The sequence below is a fragment of the Aulonocara sp. 'chitande type north' Nkhata Bay genome, linkage group LG22 (assembly GCF_057382095.1).
Source record: "Aulonocara sp. 'chitande type north' Nkhata Bay isolate Kocher_YH1m ecotype deep benthic linkage group LG22, A_spYH_male_GT1.1, whole genome shotgun sequence".
NCBI classification, from domain to species: domain Eukaryota; kingdom Metazoa; phylum Chordata; class Actinopteri; order Cichliformes; family Cichlidae; genus Aulonocara; species Aulonocara sp. 'chitande type north' Nkhata Bay.
Genome location: NC_141364.1, coordinates 18025744 through 18043532, shown reverse-complemented (window position 1 = coordinate 18043532; position 17789 = coordinate 18025744). Strand labels below are relative to the sequence as shown.

The following is a 17789-nucleotide window of genomic DNA, read 5'->3' as shown; positions in this document are numbered from 1 at the left end:
TGACTTGAGATGGTCTGCATCAAGGATTTCTCAGAATTGTTTCATTCTTTTTAAATTAAAAATCAGAGGTACAGTGAGTCATAGTTTGTCTTTCCCATTGGGCACGTCCATTAAATACTGGCCAAGCAGCCAAGCTGTAAATGTCAAAGGTGTTTCCTGAGAAACGGTGCTTTATGGTACTCGTTTTCAGCCAGCAGAGATGCCAGGGTTAGAAAGGAAGCAAAGAGGAAGTGTAGTGTTTATGCCAATAAGTAAAGAGGAGGGGCAGCAGCACAAATTATTAGATAAGGATCTGTATCAAAAAGCTGTTATTCTATCATTTATAATAAACCGCTCCTGGGAGTAAATCAATTCAGAAGAAATATGTATTACTGACTGCAGGATGTCTGCGTTGTTTCACACGCAAAGCAACTTCCTGTTTCTGTGCACATTATGATTCATATCCACAACCTTAGCTGTAGTTTTGCTTTGACATACTCTGAGTCCTGCTGCAGCTCTTTATAGGCCACCATCACAATATAAATGAGCTCCCTGTATAGTACAGTCAGACTAAAACAACAGGCAGCATCACTTACACATTATATCTCACTGACTTGCTCTTTGGTTCTAATGGTGAGCTTTTTAAAAACAACCAACTTTCATGTTTTAGAATCATCAAAGTTTTGTAGGCTCTCGGCTCAGACACACGTGTTTTATTGAAACGTGACTGAGCAAAAATATGCAGCAGATTAGGCTCGTCCAAAGAAATTCCCAGTCTTCAATGAATAACTAAACTGTTTTCTTTCCATTCTTCTGAATTTTTTGATGGAAATTTCTCGACAAGCAATTCATGCACCTCTGTGTGGAATCAGAAATATTTTAGCTTAATGTGACAAAAGTTTCACCTTGCAAAGAGCTTATGACTCGAGGTATTGGCTGTTTTTTTCTGCAATTAATTTTTTAGCACAGTGTCAGGCTTACAAAGACCTGTGCACCTTGCCCCTGCTATTGCTAATAAACTCATCGGGTGCTTTTTTCAACCTCTTTTTAACATAAATCAGCCAGTTACATTAGGCATGTAAACATGACTAAGATGTTCCACTCAAGTTCAAACAGAGCATCAATATGTGGAAGAAAGGTGATGTAAGTGATGCTGAATGTGGCTGTTGGTGTGAGTGTTTTGGAAACTGCTGAGCCATCTCTGGGGTTTACAGAGAACTGACCAAAAAGGGGCAGCATGGCGGCGGCAAAGGTGCTAACCACCGTGGTTTGAATGTACTGATTCAACTCATCCTGTGTGGAGTTTGCATATTCTCCCCATGCACTCATCTTAACCATGATATGCAGAAGAGCAACTCTGAACACGCAACATATTGAACGTTGAAGAAAAAGGCCACACCTGGTGCCACGCCCAACAGGTAAAAACAGGAAGCTGAGGCTACCAAACCTGGAACAACAGAAGACCGGAAAAACAATGCCTGTTCTTATGTTGATGATGTAATGCTGTATTCTCTCATACCATCACCATCAAAAAGCCACAGCCTGCCTGTGTATTGACCACATCCATGCACTTTATGTGGTCATAAAGGGCATGGACCATTTTCTTATGTCTGCTTCCATCTCAATACGGATCTCAAACACAGTAGAGTGCCTTGTTGAATCTATGCCACAAACAATTAAGAAAAAAAGGGGGGGGGGGGGGGGGTTCAACAGCAATGTGTACCTAATACAATTGAGTGTTCAGTTTACTGCAATTAAACTGAACTGCTGTTTTTTTTAACTACAAATCTGTAGGTCAGAGTAAAGCATTACTGCTGCAGATACTACATAACCAGTTTGTGGCAACATGAGAACACTGAGAATGTGTGCCAAGGGATTGATCTCAAGCATCCGTGTTTTGAAGCCTCACCCTACATGGAGGTTATTCAAGGCTCAGTGTATACAGTGACAGGTCACTGCTCAGTTTGAGACTAAAGGCTCATTTCTTTTTGGTTAAAGTTTAGTTGTGAGAATAATTTGTGAAGAACTTCTATCCAGGGAGGTGAACGCGCTTTTTGAAATGGTTGAAAGCAGTACTGTTTTTCCACGTCTGGAGAGGATTTTTAATTTTGTCTTTACTCTCAGGTCGCGTTTCATTTGCTGGTACCCGTTTTGCTTTTAAACCGGCATTAAGACAAATTCTGCACGGATCACCGAGTTGGAATCACCGCGCTCCTTCTCCCAGCTGTCATCATGTCCTTGGAGGTATTTAATGGCAATGAAGGAGGGTGTGTGTGGGTAAGAGAGCACTGTTTTTATCGAGAAGGTCAGAGAAAGACAGAGGCGTTAGAGGGAAGAGGAAGGCTAATCAATATCTCCTCTACTTAAACTCTTACTCCCAGACTAATCGCAGTCCAGTGGTAACTGTCATTTCTAATTAGTGTAAAGCCTCTCGGCTTTATTCACCTCTCTCCCTGCCTTAACATGGAAAATGATGGGTTGATCTTTCGCTGTACAATATACACAGCAGGCTCAAGTATTCAGGAACAGTCATGGTCCTGCAGTTCTTCAGTCATGACAGACATTAACTTTGGTTGGATTTAAAGGACATCCACATTGCTTTATTATGCAAAATATAAAATACAGTCAGACAATCTGATGACTATATTTCTCTGAAAGTAGCTCCTGAGTTTTGAGGGTTGGTTACTTCTTAGAGAATCTTCCAAAAAAAACTTATCACCTTACTTGACCTGGTTTGGGATTAGCACCAAACAAGGAGTGACTGGCTTCTACAGGGGATTCGGCTCACTTTTGGAACAAACTCAAGTGACCACTTGAGGAACTGCACCCGTGGGGTGTCATCACTTTAAGGATGAAAACACCGGGTGAATTTACCAGAAGGCAGAGGATCAAAGTAACAATGAACAAAGCTTTAGATGGGAAAACACAGAGCCTGCTGGTTTCTACAGCTTAGTTCCTTGTTCTTAATGTCAGTCAGCACATTACACAACAGGTATACTTAAGCTTGGTCGACAGTCAAGTGTAAAAGCCAGAAACAGTGATGGTTGTGCCACAAATTTACAGACAATTCAGTTTTGTTTTTTTAAAAAAAACCCAACTTTATTAATACTTTCTGTTAAAGCACAATATATAAAAAAAAAAGGGTTTAATTCCAAGTCGTTTAACAGAGCATAGTGGCATTTGCTTCAGAAAACAGAAACAAATCACTACTTGTACAATGTGAAAAATAAAAGTCCTTCTCCTTCAGTGACTGAGCTTAGCTGGGTCAGCGTAGACAAAAAGATTCATCTTCCTAGCAGAAACTCTGGAAAGCTGGCATTATTATAATAATAATAATAATAATAATAATAATAATAATAATAAGCACATTGCTGCTACATTAAGGCCAAAGCCCAGGCATATTTGAGGAAACCTTCCTTGGTAAAGTGACAATGGTGTATATGGGTTTTTCCTCATCTTTTTAATATTCTTTGAAATTAAATAAAACTGAAAATGAAAAGCTTGGCAAGCAAGTATTGCACATACCGATGTCCCAGTACCCTAAAATACCGAAACTCACTAGCACATCCGAGAGAGGAAGTTTATAGGTGAGGTTTTCAGAGGAAGCAGCTGCTGTTCAACAAATGCCAATTCTTTTTGGATACAACCGTTCTGTGTCTTTAGTGTTTTTAATTTTATCTCTGTCCAGACGAGAGATAAACTCGTGAAGATTGAGCGGTCTATGAAAGAAACCGAGTGGAGTGTCAGTAAGATTCAGTTCTGATCAAAACAAGACGAAGACTGTGGTAGTCTTTCTGCAGTTTGTGCGATGCGTGCCAAACTCAGGAGCAGTATGCTGCAAAACCTCTAAATACCTCCTCATTGGCATTAAAAAACAAAAAATGTACATTAAGAAAAAATAACTGCATTTCAAGCCATTACATAAGTTTTAAAATGTCAAAGCTTCAAAAATAATTATTAAAAAAACAAAAACACCCTCAATTAAATACCGTTTTTAGCCAGTCTAGGAGCTACTCACGATGGAGCATTCAACCAAAATACAAGTTCAAAAGCATAATTGTGTATCAGGTCAACTGATGCAATAATTTAATTCACAATAAGAGCCTAATCTTAATAAAAATTATACTGTGGCAGGGCATAATGATATTTAAAAAAATAAAATAGACAGTGTTTGGACAGAATGACACACAAAGAGCAAAAAGGAAGGAAAAAAAAATACTAATGAACCAGTGACAAACTGAACATCATCAAAAACAAAGAATCAGTGTAGTTTAAGTGCGGAGATCTTTAAATATGCTCAGGAGTTTCTATTTTTGGTCATTTCTGAAGTTCAGTCAGGGACAGAAAAAGGGAAAAAAGCTGATGAAAAAGCAAATGTTCCTTCTTTTGTATGAAATCTGTCTGTTATAACTTCAAAGTGTTCACGGTGGAGTTCTTGGTGGTGCCGTCTTTATGTGTGGTAGAGCTTGTGTTCATACTCTGTGGTGGAGCAGGTGTGAGGAGAGGCCGTGTCTCTGTGGATGGGCGCGGGAATATTGCTGCGGTGCTGGTGGTTGTCCGTCAACGTCAGGTTCAGGAGGCTGGTGCAAGTGGGCAGGTAGACGTGCTGCACGTGCTCCACCTCCGATCGACACACGGGACACAACTGGGGGGAAATAGAGGAAGAAAAGCATTTAAAATACATCTGTTTAAGAGGGGAAACAGGAAAACTGCACCACTTTCACAAACACGTAGGCCTCGTGATTTCAATGTTCAACTTTGATCGTGCTGCAGTGAGGGCAACACAAACTTAACCACAAAACTAAACTGTGATTCTGTCCAAAGAAGTAAACGTTTCCTTTTGCCTTAAAGTTTCGGAGTGATTCACACATCTATTAGTTGGGTCACGTTTCCCCATTTGAATTAATAGAAGAGAGATTTGCCTGGCTGACATAATCCCTTCATAAGGGCACACTCACACACACCATCTGCTTCCACAAGATGGGCCACATTTAGCTGATTAAGTGTGGGGGACAATCAGGTCAGCAGAGTGTAAAGCAAGGCTTTGGATGTTGTTTAAAAGACCATTAAAAAAAAAAAGATAAGAATCTGGAGCTAAAATAATTTTAAAAGGCTTTTGGTGAAACTGAAAACTCAACGTAGGAGCAGAAACTGTTTGATTTTCAAGCAAAAGTCACTTTTAAGGAGTCATTTGTCAGCACATGTGACTGTGGAGAAATCCTCACCTGAAGCTGATTTGCGCAGGTCTGGCAGCACACCATATGGCCGCAGGGGCAGAATGCAGCATCTATCTCCTCCTCGCAGCAGAGCATGCACAGCAGAGCCTCTCTGAGCTTCTGCAGACGTTCCTGCAGGGCGCGGCTTTGCTGGCAGCTGCCACAGTCCAGCCCCTTGTCCTGCTCGCCGTCCCTGCTTGGGGAGCGTGAAGGGGAGTAGCGATCCCTGCTTTCAGAGCGGGAAATCAGGTCCACCACGCCAGAGTTGTAGAGCGCTCGCCGAGCGTGGTCGTACACTTCCTTGGCGGTACGTCGGATGTCAAAAACGTACTTTTTGCCCAGGTTGATGTTTTCGTTGAGGAAGAGTGAGGCGAGGTGGCCCTTGAAGTCTCTGCTGTACTGCATCATCACTGCATTGGTAACTGTGTCACACCTGAAAATAAAAAAAAAAAAAAAAAAAAAGCATTAATACTACTGCCAACGAATTTGAGCTTTGATTTCAGTTTAAGATAATCAATGCAAATTGTGACTTGCAACCATCCTGTTCCATTTACTACTAAAATACATGATTTGTCTGCAGAGTTAAAAAAAACAACTATCCTGGCAGCTAAAGGACAGGTCTGTCTTTGTATCATTGTGATTGAGAACAATTTCATAGCTCAGCCATCTAAACTGTCCCTGCTCACTGCAAAGAGAGTTTTGGGGACACACACACACTTTTATATTTACTTAAGCAGGTCAGGCAGGGACACTTTATGCTCTCCTAAAGAGAACAAAATAAGTTTTTACAGAGCACATTTTAGGTTATGTTTTACTGCACCTCTCTAATAATTCACTAGTGTTAAGTGAAGGATAGTCCACAATAAACAGACTGGTGAATGACTAACAACAAAGACTGCTGACACACACACACAGAGACACACACACGTGCATAATGATACACACACAGCTGTGCAGCAATGCATAAAAACTTATTTCAATATTTAAACTCATCTGGGCTCATGACATTAGGTGAGCTGCAGACTTTGTCCTGTGATTTCTAACATTTGAGGTGCAATAACTTACAGTTATGGTTTAAAGCTTTGAACCACTTCTCTTAAATGCAGCCACATAGCTGCAGTACATAGGCTTTGTGTACTATATACACGAGTCGCTGATCTGGGATTAAATATGGCTCTAACCCTCACCTGTAGAAAGCATGCGTCTCTGTGATGGCTCGGTACAGGCCGCTGGCTGCCCGGTTACTGATCAGCTTAAACAGAAGCACAACGCTGTCATTCGTGTCCTTGGTAACTGTCAGGTAGACACTTTTCCCCGACTGGGTGGCGATCTGGATGATTGGATAGCTTATCCTAAAATAAGTTAACAGGAAATTGTTAAATGCTGCCACGTCCTGTATTATCAAACATGCAGTTATATTAGAAACAAGGTTATTACTATAGATGTCGGTCGTTGTACCTGTTGACCAAGCTGAAATCCTCCTTGCAAATAGCGATGCCTTCAGGACCAACTCCTATTGCCATCCTCTGACCGTCTGCGTCGCGAGCCCAGTGCCACTCCACGCCGTAATGCTCCAGAGAGGAGACCAGCTGCAGGGCCTGATACCCCACTGAGCCCTGGCTCAGACCTTCTAGAGTTTTGTGTCTGGAAATGATACTGCAGGGGCAAAAAATGTTTTTAGTCAGTTGCAAAAAAGCACAAGAGTATATGTATTACCATACTGAGAGCTATAAAATATATAGAGAGACCGGGCCATTTGCACAACATGTAGGAAGAGAAGGGGAAGCTGTGTTTACACTTTCCCATCTACACGTGACATTTCGTAACAGAACGCGATCCATGTTCTCATACGTTAAAAACGCAGTAAAACCGTCGTCCTTGTTATATTTAACGAGAAAGTGGGAGGTTCTGTTAGTGAAACCCTGCGAGCACATGCTTTCTGATCTCCTGTCAGCTTCTGTTTGCTTATCAGTCTGTGCATTAGCTCACAGCATACACCAACCATGTGGCTGTGCGTGATGTGTTCTTATCTGAGTCTTTAAGTCTTTCACTTGGAAAAGAAAAAAAAACAAAACAAAAAACAAAAACACAAACTGCTGCAATGTAGGGGAAAAGTGCAGTCTAGTTTAAAAGACAGTTCTGTTTATTTCTTAAATTATTTTAATATTGATGACCATTAGCTGCCACATTATGCCACCTTTGGCTCGTTTCCATGCTCCATTATTTACTTTTCATCATGCCTCCTCGGCTGGACTCCTACCCCCCTCAAAAATAGCACGGTGGCTTCAGTGACTTTCCAGTGGTACAGAGTGTCTTAGAAAGCATGTTTGTGGGCTATAAAAACTACAGTTGTCTCATAAACTAAGAAAACTTCACTAGAGGTAATGTTAGGCTGCAGCATAATTTATAACTTAGTACATCTTTCATGTGCAAATGTCGCATATTCACAAAGACATTTTATTTTCATGTTTGGCAAGTGCTGTACCTGTCGATGGTGGCGGGGCTGGGCTCTTCTCCACACAGCTCTGAATACCAGTACTGGGCTGTGTTTTGGTTGTAGTCGCCAAACTCCGCCTGTGCCAGGAGTGCACTCAGCTCCTCGGCTTGTTCCGAGCCCATACGCAGGTGACCGTTATGGAGGTCCTCCTTCACGTGCGTAAAGAAAATGTGTCTACATGGCAGAAAAAGAGGAGAAATAAGAATTTTTCACACTAAACTCAGCACTAGTGGAGATTTTGTTTTGTTTATTTAAAAAAAAAAAAACTTTACCTAAATAACCATTGGCTTAAAAAAATAAACAGAGGGATTCATTTATTACTTTTGACATAGTCATGCAGAACCAACTTCCATGTGTTATACTCAAGTCACCCAGACATGTCAGAGCAGGTGGTCATTGCAAAAAATCCCATCACAGACTGCAACTGTGTGTGCAGCAGAAGGAAAAACCACTTGGCTCGTACTCAGCGGTTACAACCACTCTCTCCGTTTCTACAACTTCCTCAAAAACATACACCACTAACTTCCTTTAAGTGTAATTTCACTGGAAACCCTAAAAGTAGAAGTTGAGAAACAAAGTTAAAGATGCAAACAACAGCTCTCTAATGTCATGCGCATTTAGACTTTGCAGCTCGATGGGAAACTGAACATGCACTGCTTGGGGCTCGATTACGTGACTGCCGGCCAGGCTCTGTGTGTAATCCATGTCCATCTCTTGGGCTTCTTGCCAAAAATGTGATATAGCCATTTAAACCCTAATTACGTCGTTACTCATGCTTGTGCCTAAACCAAACCATTTCTGCTCCGAAATGTGGAAGTTTTACAGTGGGCAAGAACTGTTATTGTTTTGAGTTAATGTTTTAACAGGGAACACACAGTTCTGGCGTGGTCAAGGAAAATATCTCCATACTCCAAAAACACAAGTCTTGACATGTCTTGCTATTGTTTTGACCAAAAGATGTAAGGACTTTTCTTCCTTCTAGCAGCAGGAGACAATACGTCAACAGGAACACCCTAAGTGACTCAGTTCTTACATCATGAAAACACTGAACGCAAGTAACCCAAACGATCCTTCCTCGATTCGACCTATAACAAAGTAACTGTCTATAAACCTGCTCTGCAGCTTCCACCGGACAAACATCCTGATTGTCATCTTTAGTCCTCCAGTGCTCTACAAATAAAACTTAAAATTCACTTTTCTCTCTTCTCAGCATTTTTTTTGGGAGCTCCATATTCCTGATGTAGACTTAAAGCATATTGTGCCTCAAATTGCTCGCTATTTCGACTAAAGCAAAACCTCCCTTGGGCCAAAGTTCCCTTTGAAGCATGATGCCAAGAGAGACATTTTCATTTGTGCAAATCAGGTCATACCGTGACTTCGGGATATTTGAGAAGCTTTACAAGGACATTTATGAGTCGAGTGGAGAAGAAGCACTCACCACACTCTTCATTATGTGTGTACAAAGCGTTTGTTTTGATTATGTGGAAAACGCATCTACCGGTACTTGAGAACCCCTATGGGAACTACAGAAGACATGGATGTGGCGTTTCCTCTGTCATCTCAGGGGAGCAGGAGGAGCCCACACAGAATATGCACATGCAGTGCATCAGCTTTGCAATGCAAAAAAAAGAAAAAAAACCCAAAAACAAAACAGACACCTCCTCCAACACACATTCGCAGTGTTTCCAGCAGCAAAAAGCAGCTGTGGGGCACACAAACAGTCAAGTCTACACCATCCCAGATAAAGCCAGACTGTAACAACGAAACCCCGCAGCTGACTAGCCTCAGGCATAACAAACACTGCTTTGATATGGTGTTAAACATCCCATTCCCTCAAGCACGCGCACACACAAACACTGCAATCTATTGTGTCAAGCCCAGCAGGCGTCATGTGACGGCGAGCTGCTCGTTAGCTACCTGCCTGACGCAAACAATAGGACCGACTTGACGGAGAGGTTACTACAGGTTGCCGTAAAGGGTTACCATAGGGCAAGCCGCAGAGGTTACTCTAGTTTAAGTGGGGACTGCCAAGATGTACATTGCTGCCATGAACGGCAATTAAAATTTCAAAAGCGCCCTTCAGCACAAGTGCGGACCTGTTGGCTATCGCAGCGCCGATAAGATAAGACAAGACAAAGAGGAGACGTACCCAAAACTTTTACCTCAACATTGCTCGACTTGTGTCAGTGTGCCATGAGATGCACTTTTGGGCCCTTCCCTTTGGCTGCAGGGTAAGACACCAAACTTGTGTTACTCCAGTGTTGTGGGAAGCCAGATATGTGTAAACAGGTGTGCGTGCTTTGCTGAGCTCAGGCTAAAATAACTATTAGGAAGAAAAATCTTGAAGAAGAGGTAACTAGAGATCACTGCTAGTCGTTCCTGTCTGACGAGCCTGAGGTAACAAATATGCACTCCACTGAACACCACAAAAACAACTCGGCACACAACTGCTTCATGTGCACGCGTCCTGCTGTTGTGCTTTTAAACACTGGATTTGAACAGCAACACCACACAGTCACAAATTTAACCTGGTAAAAGCAAGTTTTATCACTTTTGTCCCTGTTAGTTACAAGGCAAGGACTTCCTGACCTATTTGTTGAATAAAGAGCTTTTCAGACAGCTGTGCTAGGATCGGGCAGTCTCAGCACCTGTCAAGATCCTTCCTATTAGACAAGCAAGAGCCCATAAATTCACAATATAACCCAACATGGGAGTTGAGCTTGATTTGCTGATGTGGTCTTGATCCAATTCAGGCAGACTTCCTTAAATTTACTGTGCAGCTTCCTTTTGGAAACACTGAGAAAGAAAGGAAGGATTTGTGACTCAGTATGTCTGGACGCATAAAATAAAAAGGGAAAAAAAAAGTGTTAAGTCTTTTACAAATCCTTCAGGGTTACGCGTCTTTTATAACGGCAACAAAAGACAACAGAAATGGACAAATAAACCCCCTCAGGCCCAAGCAAATTGGTTTCCAAGCAGATGATAAAGAATCTAGTCACCGTGACCCCCCTTTGAGTGACCGGAGAGCCATTTATCAGCAGCTAGACAGCTCTGAGTCACAGTGTCAAGGAGCAATGCATGATACTATCCAGATACATTTGCACATGCATCATTACTGAAGAAAGTACTTTTAGAGCTGCAGCCATCATCTCAGCATTTGTTTTGTTCTCTAGGCTGATCCAACTAGCGTGCACACATGCAGACTGAATGCCAGGAAATGTGCACAAAGTCTCGTGGCCTACTTCTACTGTATTACTTTGTATACACCCCATTGCTTTGTCTTTTAATGGAGAAAACCCATAAACAAAGGCTTAAAAGGGTTACTCATTTACAGTCATAACACTCGTCAGTGCCAAGAGAGCACAGGTGAAATGAAATCTCCTGAAAACAGAGCTTGTGGATGTTGTGGAGATCGTTGTGTGAAGGGCTGTGCAAGAGTTTCAATACTTGATTGCCTAACTGGAATAATTCAATTAAAGCAGGCCTGGGCCCTGAGAACGAATATTTCAAAATAGGTCACCGGCCAAAGAGCGGAGCTAAGAGGGATGAAGATATATTTTTCAGCCGATTTATTCTGCTCCGTCTTTGAACCATTTGAAAACACTGAAATATCCCTAAAGGAATTGTCCCCCCCTCCAGCAACTCCGTGAGAACCTTTAATTATTATTTTTTTCTAAATACATTTGCTCTGAAGAAGAAAACAGAACTTTTCAAAGTCAACTAAACTTTCCAGTATGTTCCACCCATCTATAAAAACCATTTCATCTTTTTTTTGTGCCGTGACCAACCACCAAGCTGAATGTCAACCGGTTCATTTCACAGGAGAACAAAACATCCCCGCAAACTGAAACCTAACACCTCCGCCTGCACTTCTTTCAGCCAATCACTACTAGAGTTTCCGACCTCATCGGTTGGACTCTCAACAATGCGGTTTGTAAGTTAGTCAAATAACACCCTGCCAGAAGCAATGTGTCGTGAGGTTACTAGCAGTCAGTGAACTATAGTTACCTCTGCTCATCCTCTCTGAAGCTGTGGGCGGTTTGATCGCATAGTTTGATGCACAGTTGCGCAGCATTAATGCCAAGCGCTAAATAAAACTTGCTTTTGAACTGACAAGTTGGACTGAAAGCCGACACTGTATTAAAACAAAGCCGCTGCTTGTCTGCAACACTTCTTGGGTTTCAAGCAACTGGCTGGTAAAATATTGCCATTACTGCCCAGCATCAAGTTCAGGCACCATAAAAATATAAAAACTGTCATGTTGTGGCTTCAAAAGAACCACGGCAAGGTTACTCAAGTGCACAACAAACAGACGGTAAGAAATTTATACAGAAGCTGGAGGAGAAGAATTACTGATTGTAGAGCTTGCAGATAAAACAACACTCGAAGACCCACAGGCATCATGTGAGATCTTTGGCTTAATAGTCTGTGTAGCATGTCACAATGACCTGAAAACGATAATCGAGTGTGACCTGCATAAATTGTTTTTGTAGAACATTCACTCTAAGAGGCCGTGGCTATGTACGTGTAGGCCCACAGCAGGTTTTAAAAAAAACAACAAAAAACTACCCCACCATGCACAGGAGTATAAAGTAAAAGTCTGTGACAAAAATTCCAATTTGATTTTATCTACAGCCACCGTGGGTAGACAATATTCAGGATTATGCAAGAAAGGTGGTGCATGGTAAGAGAAATGACAAGCAGTGAAGAGTCTTTAAAGTTAAAGCCAAATATTTTTAGTCTACAATCGTTTCCAGTCCTGTGATTCATCACAGAGGAGACCGTTTAGGCAAAACTGTTTAGGGTTTGTCCGTGCCTTTTCTACTTGTGTCACCATCCTGAACAACAGTGATTCAAATAAACATTTTATTCAAAAGCCATAATCAATTAAAATAATTCTCCTTTAAATAAAACTCACTTTGAGTTTGATTTGGATTGATGTTAAACAAAGGCTTAAACCAGAGGAGGCACACGGGTTAACAACCAGGACCTCTGATACAGCCTGTGCTAATAGCTGTGCCTTCTGGGGCCATCTAGTTTTTTGTTTTTTTACTGCCTGACCAGAATGCTAAACAGGAGTGCTAATGAAGGGGAAAACATTCACATATTTAAACTATAAATGCCCTTTAGCAAGTAGCGTTTAATGATGCAGATAACAGAGACTGTTGAGGCCCTTCTGTCAGCATCCTTTAACCAATAAAAGCAGCATTATTCCAGTAACAGGTCAGTTGATGCTGATGTTTTATAGAACTTATGGAACGAAGAACTTTTACGAACAGAAGAAAAATACATAAATAAAAACAAACAAGCTGATAGAGAGATGGAAAGAAGCCACCCCAAGTCAATTTTATACACAATAGCATAAACTGTTCTAGACAAGCTATATTAAACAAGTCTGCAAAAGAAAAGCAAACAGATAAAAAAGTAAATGAGGTTTTAGAAGCATGATCTGGGACACTTTTATCGCAGATGCAAGCTGAATTTAAGCCCCGCAATACAGTCACACTGCATACCCTCTTAAATACTATGAATTCAGGTTTAGAGTCTGAATGTCACGTTTATCTACCAAAGATTAAAATGAATTGGCAGAATGTGCCCAAACAGTCTGCTGCATCTGAGCATTAAGGCTTCTTTTAATGCTCACATGCAGGGTTAACACTTGTGACCTGCTAGGCTTAAAGCAGCAGCAAAGTGCGCAGCAGCTTATATAAAGCAGCTCTGCAGGTTCATCAGGTTATGTAAGGGCTATAAAGGCCCATAAGGGGACAGTGACGGTGGCAAGGCTATCCTCCAAGCTCTGCATGGAATATTTACTAAAGTTCGCACACACTTGCTACTTATTGCTCAACTGAACACAAGAGGGGGAAAAAAATAGATAAATAAAAAAAAAAGCAGCAGAAGATACTCAGATGGGTACACAAATGCCCTCAAAATAATTATTGGATGTTCTGCTGCAGTGGAAGGTGTAGGGGTGTGACTAATAAAAAAGGTTTTTTTTGGTTTTTTTTTTTTTTAAAAGTGGACTGTAGAAGATGGCTTTGTGTCATGAGGCGTGTCATGACAGCATGTGTGCATTCAGAGCAACTTTCAGGAAGTCTTGTAGCTTAACTAGGTCAAAGGTGACAGAACAAGAAAAGGGAAGCTAGTCTGTCTAAGCACCATTTGCTTAAATTTTGAATTTATTTTCTACAAAGCAAAAAAAACAACAACAAAAAACCAACCAAACAAACAAAAAAACCTCCAAAACCCATCTTTCAGGAAAACGATGCATTAATCATCCATGCATTGTAGCTACACAATAAGCTAAAACTGGTCCTTTTGCCTTTCTTTACAAGTACAAAAAATTAATCAATTGGTGTAGAAGGTCCTTGCATGCCACTCTTTTGTAGACCGTTCACTAGCAAAGATGATGTTAAATGCACACACACGAGATAAAAATCAAGAAAAAAAAAAAAAAAGATGCGAGTCTTTCATAGAAATGCCACCACTCTAAATGCACTAAAAGGATTTTCTGAGCCACGTGCGATTGTCCTCAAAATGCTGCTGCTGTAACATCAACAGCTTGGCCTTCTCTCTAAAAACTGATGCCAGTGTTTGCAGGCTCACCCCTCATATTATATCACATCTGAGCAGACGGACGGCATGAAGGCTGAGCCAAAATTAAACACCTAACCTCACAGCGTGGTGAAGTGTGACATGTGCGAGTATTTATTAGCAGCGACCCACCTGACCTTACCTGCAATTTAAAATCTTTATCTCACTTCTTTTCACCGCCCACCCCCCACGTCTTGACCAAACACCAGCCATCTGCTGATAACTCCTGCTAATCTACTGGAGGTCAGCGCACAGGCAGCCAAGTGTCCTCCGTGCCCTTAGCCCCCCTGACTGTCCTTTCACTTTCTTCTTCAAAAGGTTGCCAAATATGGGCTACAGTGGAGTGGAATAGGAAGATGGAGGGAGAAGAGCCAGAAAGAGAGGAAATAGGAGTGGGCACAGTTTAATCGCCCAACTGCAGCACATGAAGAAACATTAGAAATCCCCTCTTTTTACATTTGATAGAGCACAGTGAAGGGAGAAGGAAGAGAGTCGGAGCAGTAGGTGAACCGGAGAACAACAGGGACAGTTTATCTTGATAAATAGTTCTAGTGGAATGCTGCAGTTCAAGTGCTTCCTTGATTCATATCCATGGTATCAAACACTCACCACATCGCCCGGGGTGAACATAACATCGACTCCATCAAAACAAGTTTTTGGGACTCGTTTCAAAGGCTGAAAATTCACTTTCCATTTATAACTTTACAGTCTGTGGGCAGGGGACTACCGAGTCAGACAAGCCTGGGATTGTTACTTGTTTTTTTAAACTAGTCTACCAGAGAAGGGCACATGTTAAAACTACATGTCAACTCACTGTAGCAGCAGTTTTGCTTGCCATCGCCTAATGACCAATAAAGCACAGAAAGTGAACAAGAGTTATCCAGAACTTCAGCTGCAACTGTTATTCTAATTGACGGCATATTCTCGCAAGGGTAAGCACCCCTCACACAAGCTTTTCCCCAAACCGCATCTGCAGAAAAAGCAGAAAACGGGAGGGCTTTTGTTCACACGAAAAACAGCCACGGCCAATTGAAACAAAAAGATATTTCGAGTTGAATGGGAGCAGTGACGAGAGGTCCTGGCTGTCACACAGAGGGTCCCTGGGGGTAGGCTCAGAGCAGCACACAGCACCAGAGCTGCTGGATCATATTTCCTGCCTGGCGCTTCACCAAAATGACCTATAGTAACCCCGGAAGGACTGGGGAAGAGGTTACTATAGGGCATTTTCACTTTGTTGGAAACAGTGATCAGATTATGCTCTGGGAACTCGCCAATGGTGGCTTTGTTTTGTTTCCCCAAACACGTGCTCCTCATTAAAGTCATGAAAAAGAAAATTGATGTCATTTCTTCGACCCTTTTTAGAGATGACGACGAACACATTTACACACTCAAAACAATAAGAGGAAGTAGTTCAGAGTTATAGCTGTTCTAAGGCCTATGAGCAAATTTCCTTGCACACGGTGTCTTTACAGCGGGCAAACTTTCAAAAGTACCTCGTCTGCTCCTGCAGAATCAGATGGGGCTCCACGAAGAACTTGACCCGCAGCCTGAGCCGACAGGGTGTCAAATTATCCATCTGCTGGCTGATGCGGTTCCTCAGATTCAGCCACAGGTTTTCTCCTTTGCTGCCTGTGAACTGCAGCCCAAAGTAGTCTACTTCGATTATGCCCAACTTTCTGCAAACCTGAAGAAAGGCAAAACAAGCGGGGGGGGGGTCACAAAAAACAGACGAAGTGAGGCGTGAAGCTTTTCACCACAGGACAGTGACAGATGGTGAAGAGCTCCTTTAAAGAGGCAATCGATAACTTTTCTTGTCATGTGGAAAGTGACGAGAACCAACTGAGTAAAGTCCCACTGGACTTTTTTTTTTTTTTTTTTAAACAAGGAAATTCACCAGTACTGCTGTTACTGCAGATACGCCAACACACAAACCCCCATCAATATTCTGAAGCTCACGAAGTGAACTTGGAGCCCCTCCCGGGGTACAGGGGCTCATCAAGCCCGCAATCCCACGCTCCTCCGGCGGCAGCAGCCATGGGTTTATTACATAACTGCTGCTGAAAGTCTGCACAGGGAGCCAGGAGGCTGAGATAAAACTCGTTCTGTGCATATTAAATAGATTAACATCATAATGAGGAGGGGAAATGGCAATCAAAGGAAATAACAGTTACTACTGTGTCCATGTTGAGTTGGGGGTGGTGGTGGGTAGAGATGTGAAAAGCTAAGTTTCATCTTGAGAGGCGGCAGGATGACCTGGAGTAACCTGCACAAAGCCATCTGCCTCTGACTAAGCGAAGGAGCCTGAAGTGGCAGTCGGCAGCTTCCCAGCAACCTAACAAAACTTTTCTCTACGTGTTTCAGCTCCGTGTCTTTTTGACAGAAGTGACACTTTAGAGGGTTTGTATTATTAAAATAAAAGAATAACGAAAGAAGAAGAAGAAGAAAAGGACACGAAAGAAGAAAGAGTTGACCTTTTTTCTGCACTTGGCGCTCAGAACATTGTTTCCTCAGTCCTAGTTTGCTACAAGCAACAAAGCAGGTGACAGTTTTGTTGTAGCTTAAAGCTGAAGCTCAATGAAGCTGTGGCGAATTAATTAATTCAAGAAATAAAAACAAATAAAATCTTCTAATCGTGCAGAAACTCGGCTCTTCAGTCTTATTCGCCACATATAGTCGACTCATAAATGAGCGCGACACATTAGAGGTGAAGTTGACTGAAACATAAGAAAATATTTTTCGGACGACCCGAGCCGTGCTGGCTCACCGACGGACATACGGCGACGTTATTTTCACATTAAGACACAAAGAAGAATAAAACGTGCAGCCCGTCTTTACCTTGTTGAGGCAATCTTCACCGTTCGCCTTCGCATCAACTTCCACTTCCATCACCACCGAATCCGGACGAGTAACGTGGCAGAGCATTTTGACTGTTTTGTTTCTGAAAATCTTTGGTGTGCCACTCTTTAAAACACTCTACCAACTCTCGAGCCTTCGCTTAAAAAAACCCCACAACCCCTCTACATCAAGCCGTCATCACTTTCTTAGCCCTTTCACTCCGTTTGGTGTCCGCAGCCACCAGCTGTAGGGTATATCAATGAAACGCCGCGCACAGCACCGCCTATTTGACATCCTGAGCCAATGAGAAGTGGCGTATCATCCGCACGCCGCTCGGGCTCGATCTCGCCTCTCGTGCCTTGAACTGTGAGGAGTCCACTGCGCCCTCACTTGGCTCGCCTGTTGCATGCACCTGAACTCACCTTGTCCTCGTGGCTGTGATGTTTCAGCGAGCTCGCGCGGATCTCGGGGTGAGTTTAATGGCTTGTGTGCCGTCTACCCTTCGTTTCGTGTGAATAATGTATGTGGAAGCAGTCCAGAAATAACTCCCATAACTGGAGCGCATTCAGCTTCGCTGGCTTGCTGTTTTCCATCCAAAGCTTTTTGTGATTTTTTTTTTTTATATACATTAGCAACTTCAACTTTTCCATAACGCTGCTCCGTTTGAG

At 42.2% G+C, this 17789-nt stretch overlaps 1 protein-coding gene across 1 annotated transcript; it reads right to left on the bottom strand.

Moving 5' to 3' along the window:
- Positions 1-2727: 2727 nt before the first annotated feature.
- mylipa (myosin regulatory light chain interacting protein a) lies at positions 2728-17365 on the bottom strand. The gene is made up of 7 exons (XM_086280120.1): positions 17122-17365; positions 15780-15970; positions 7681-7866; positions 6654-6851; positions 6383-6547; positions 5205-5628; positions 2728-4624 (listed from the first exon to the last, which is right to left on the bottom strand). Exons 1-7 carry the CDS (start codon positions 17206-17208, stop codon positions 4430-4432), a joined length of 1446 nt encoding a protein of 481 aa, XP_086136246.1. The 5' UTR covers positions 17209-17365; the 3' UTR covers positions 2728-4429.
- Between the last annotated feature and the right edge of the window lie 424 nt (positions 17366-17789).

Excerpts from the sequence above, each read along its gene's own strand:
- mylipa (XM_086280120.1), bottom strand. The coding sequence starts at position 17,208 with ATGCTCTGCCACGTTACTCGTCCGGATTCGGTGGTGATGGAAGTGGAA. Across the intron at positions 7,867-15,779 it reads ATTCTGCAGGAGCAGACGAG|ACACATTTTCTTTACGCACG; the intron begins GTACTTTTGAAA and ends TCTGCCATGTAG. Across the intron at positions 6,548-6,653 it reads GATTTCAGCTTGGTCAACAG|GATAAGCTATCCAATCATCC; the intron begins GTACAACGACCG and ends AACTTATTTTAG.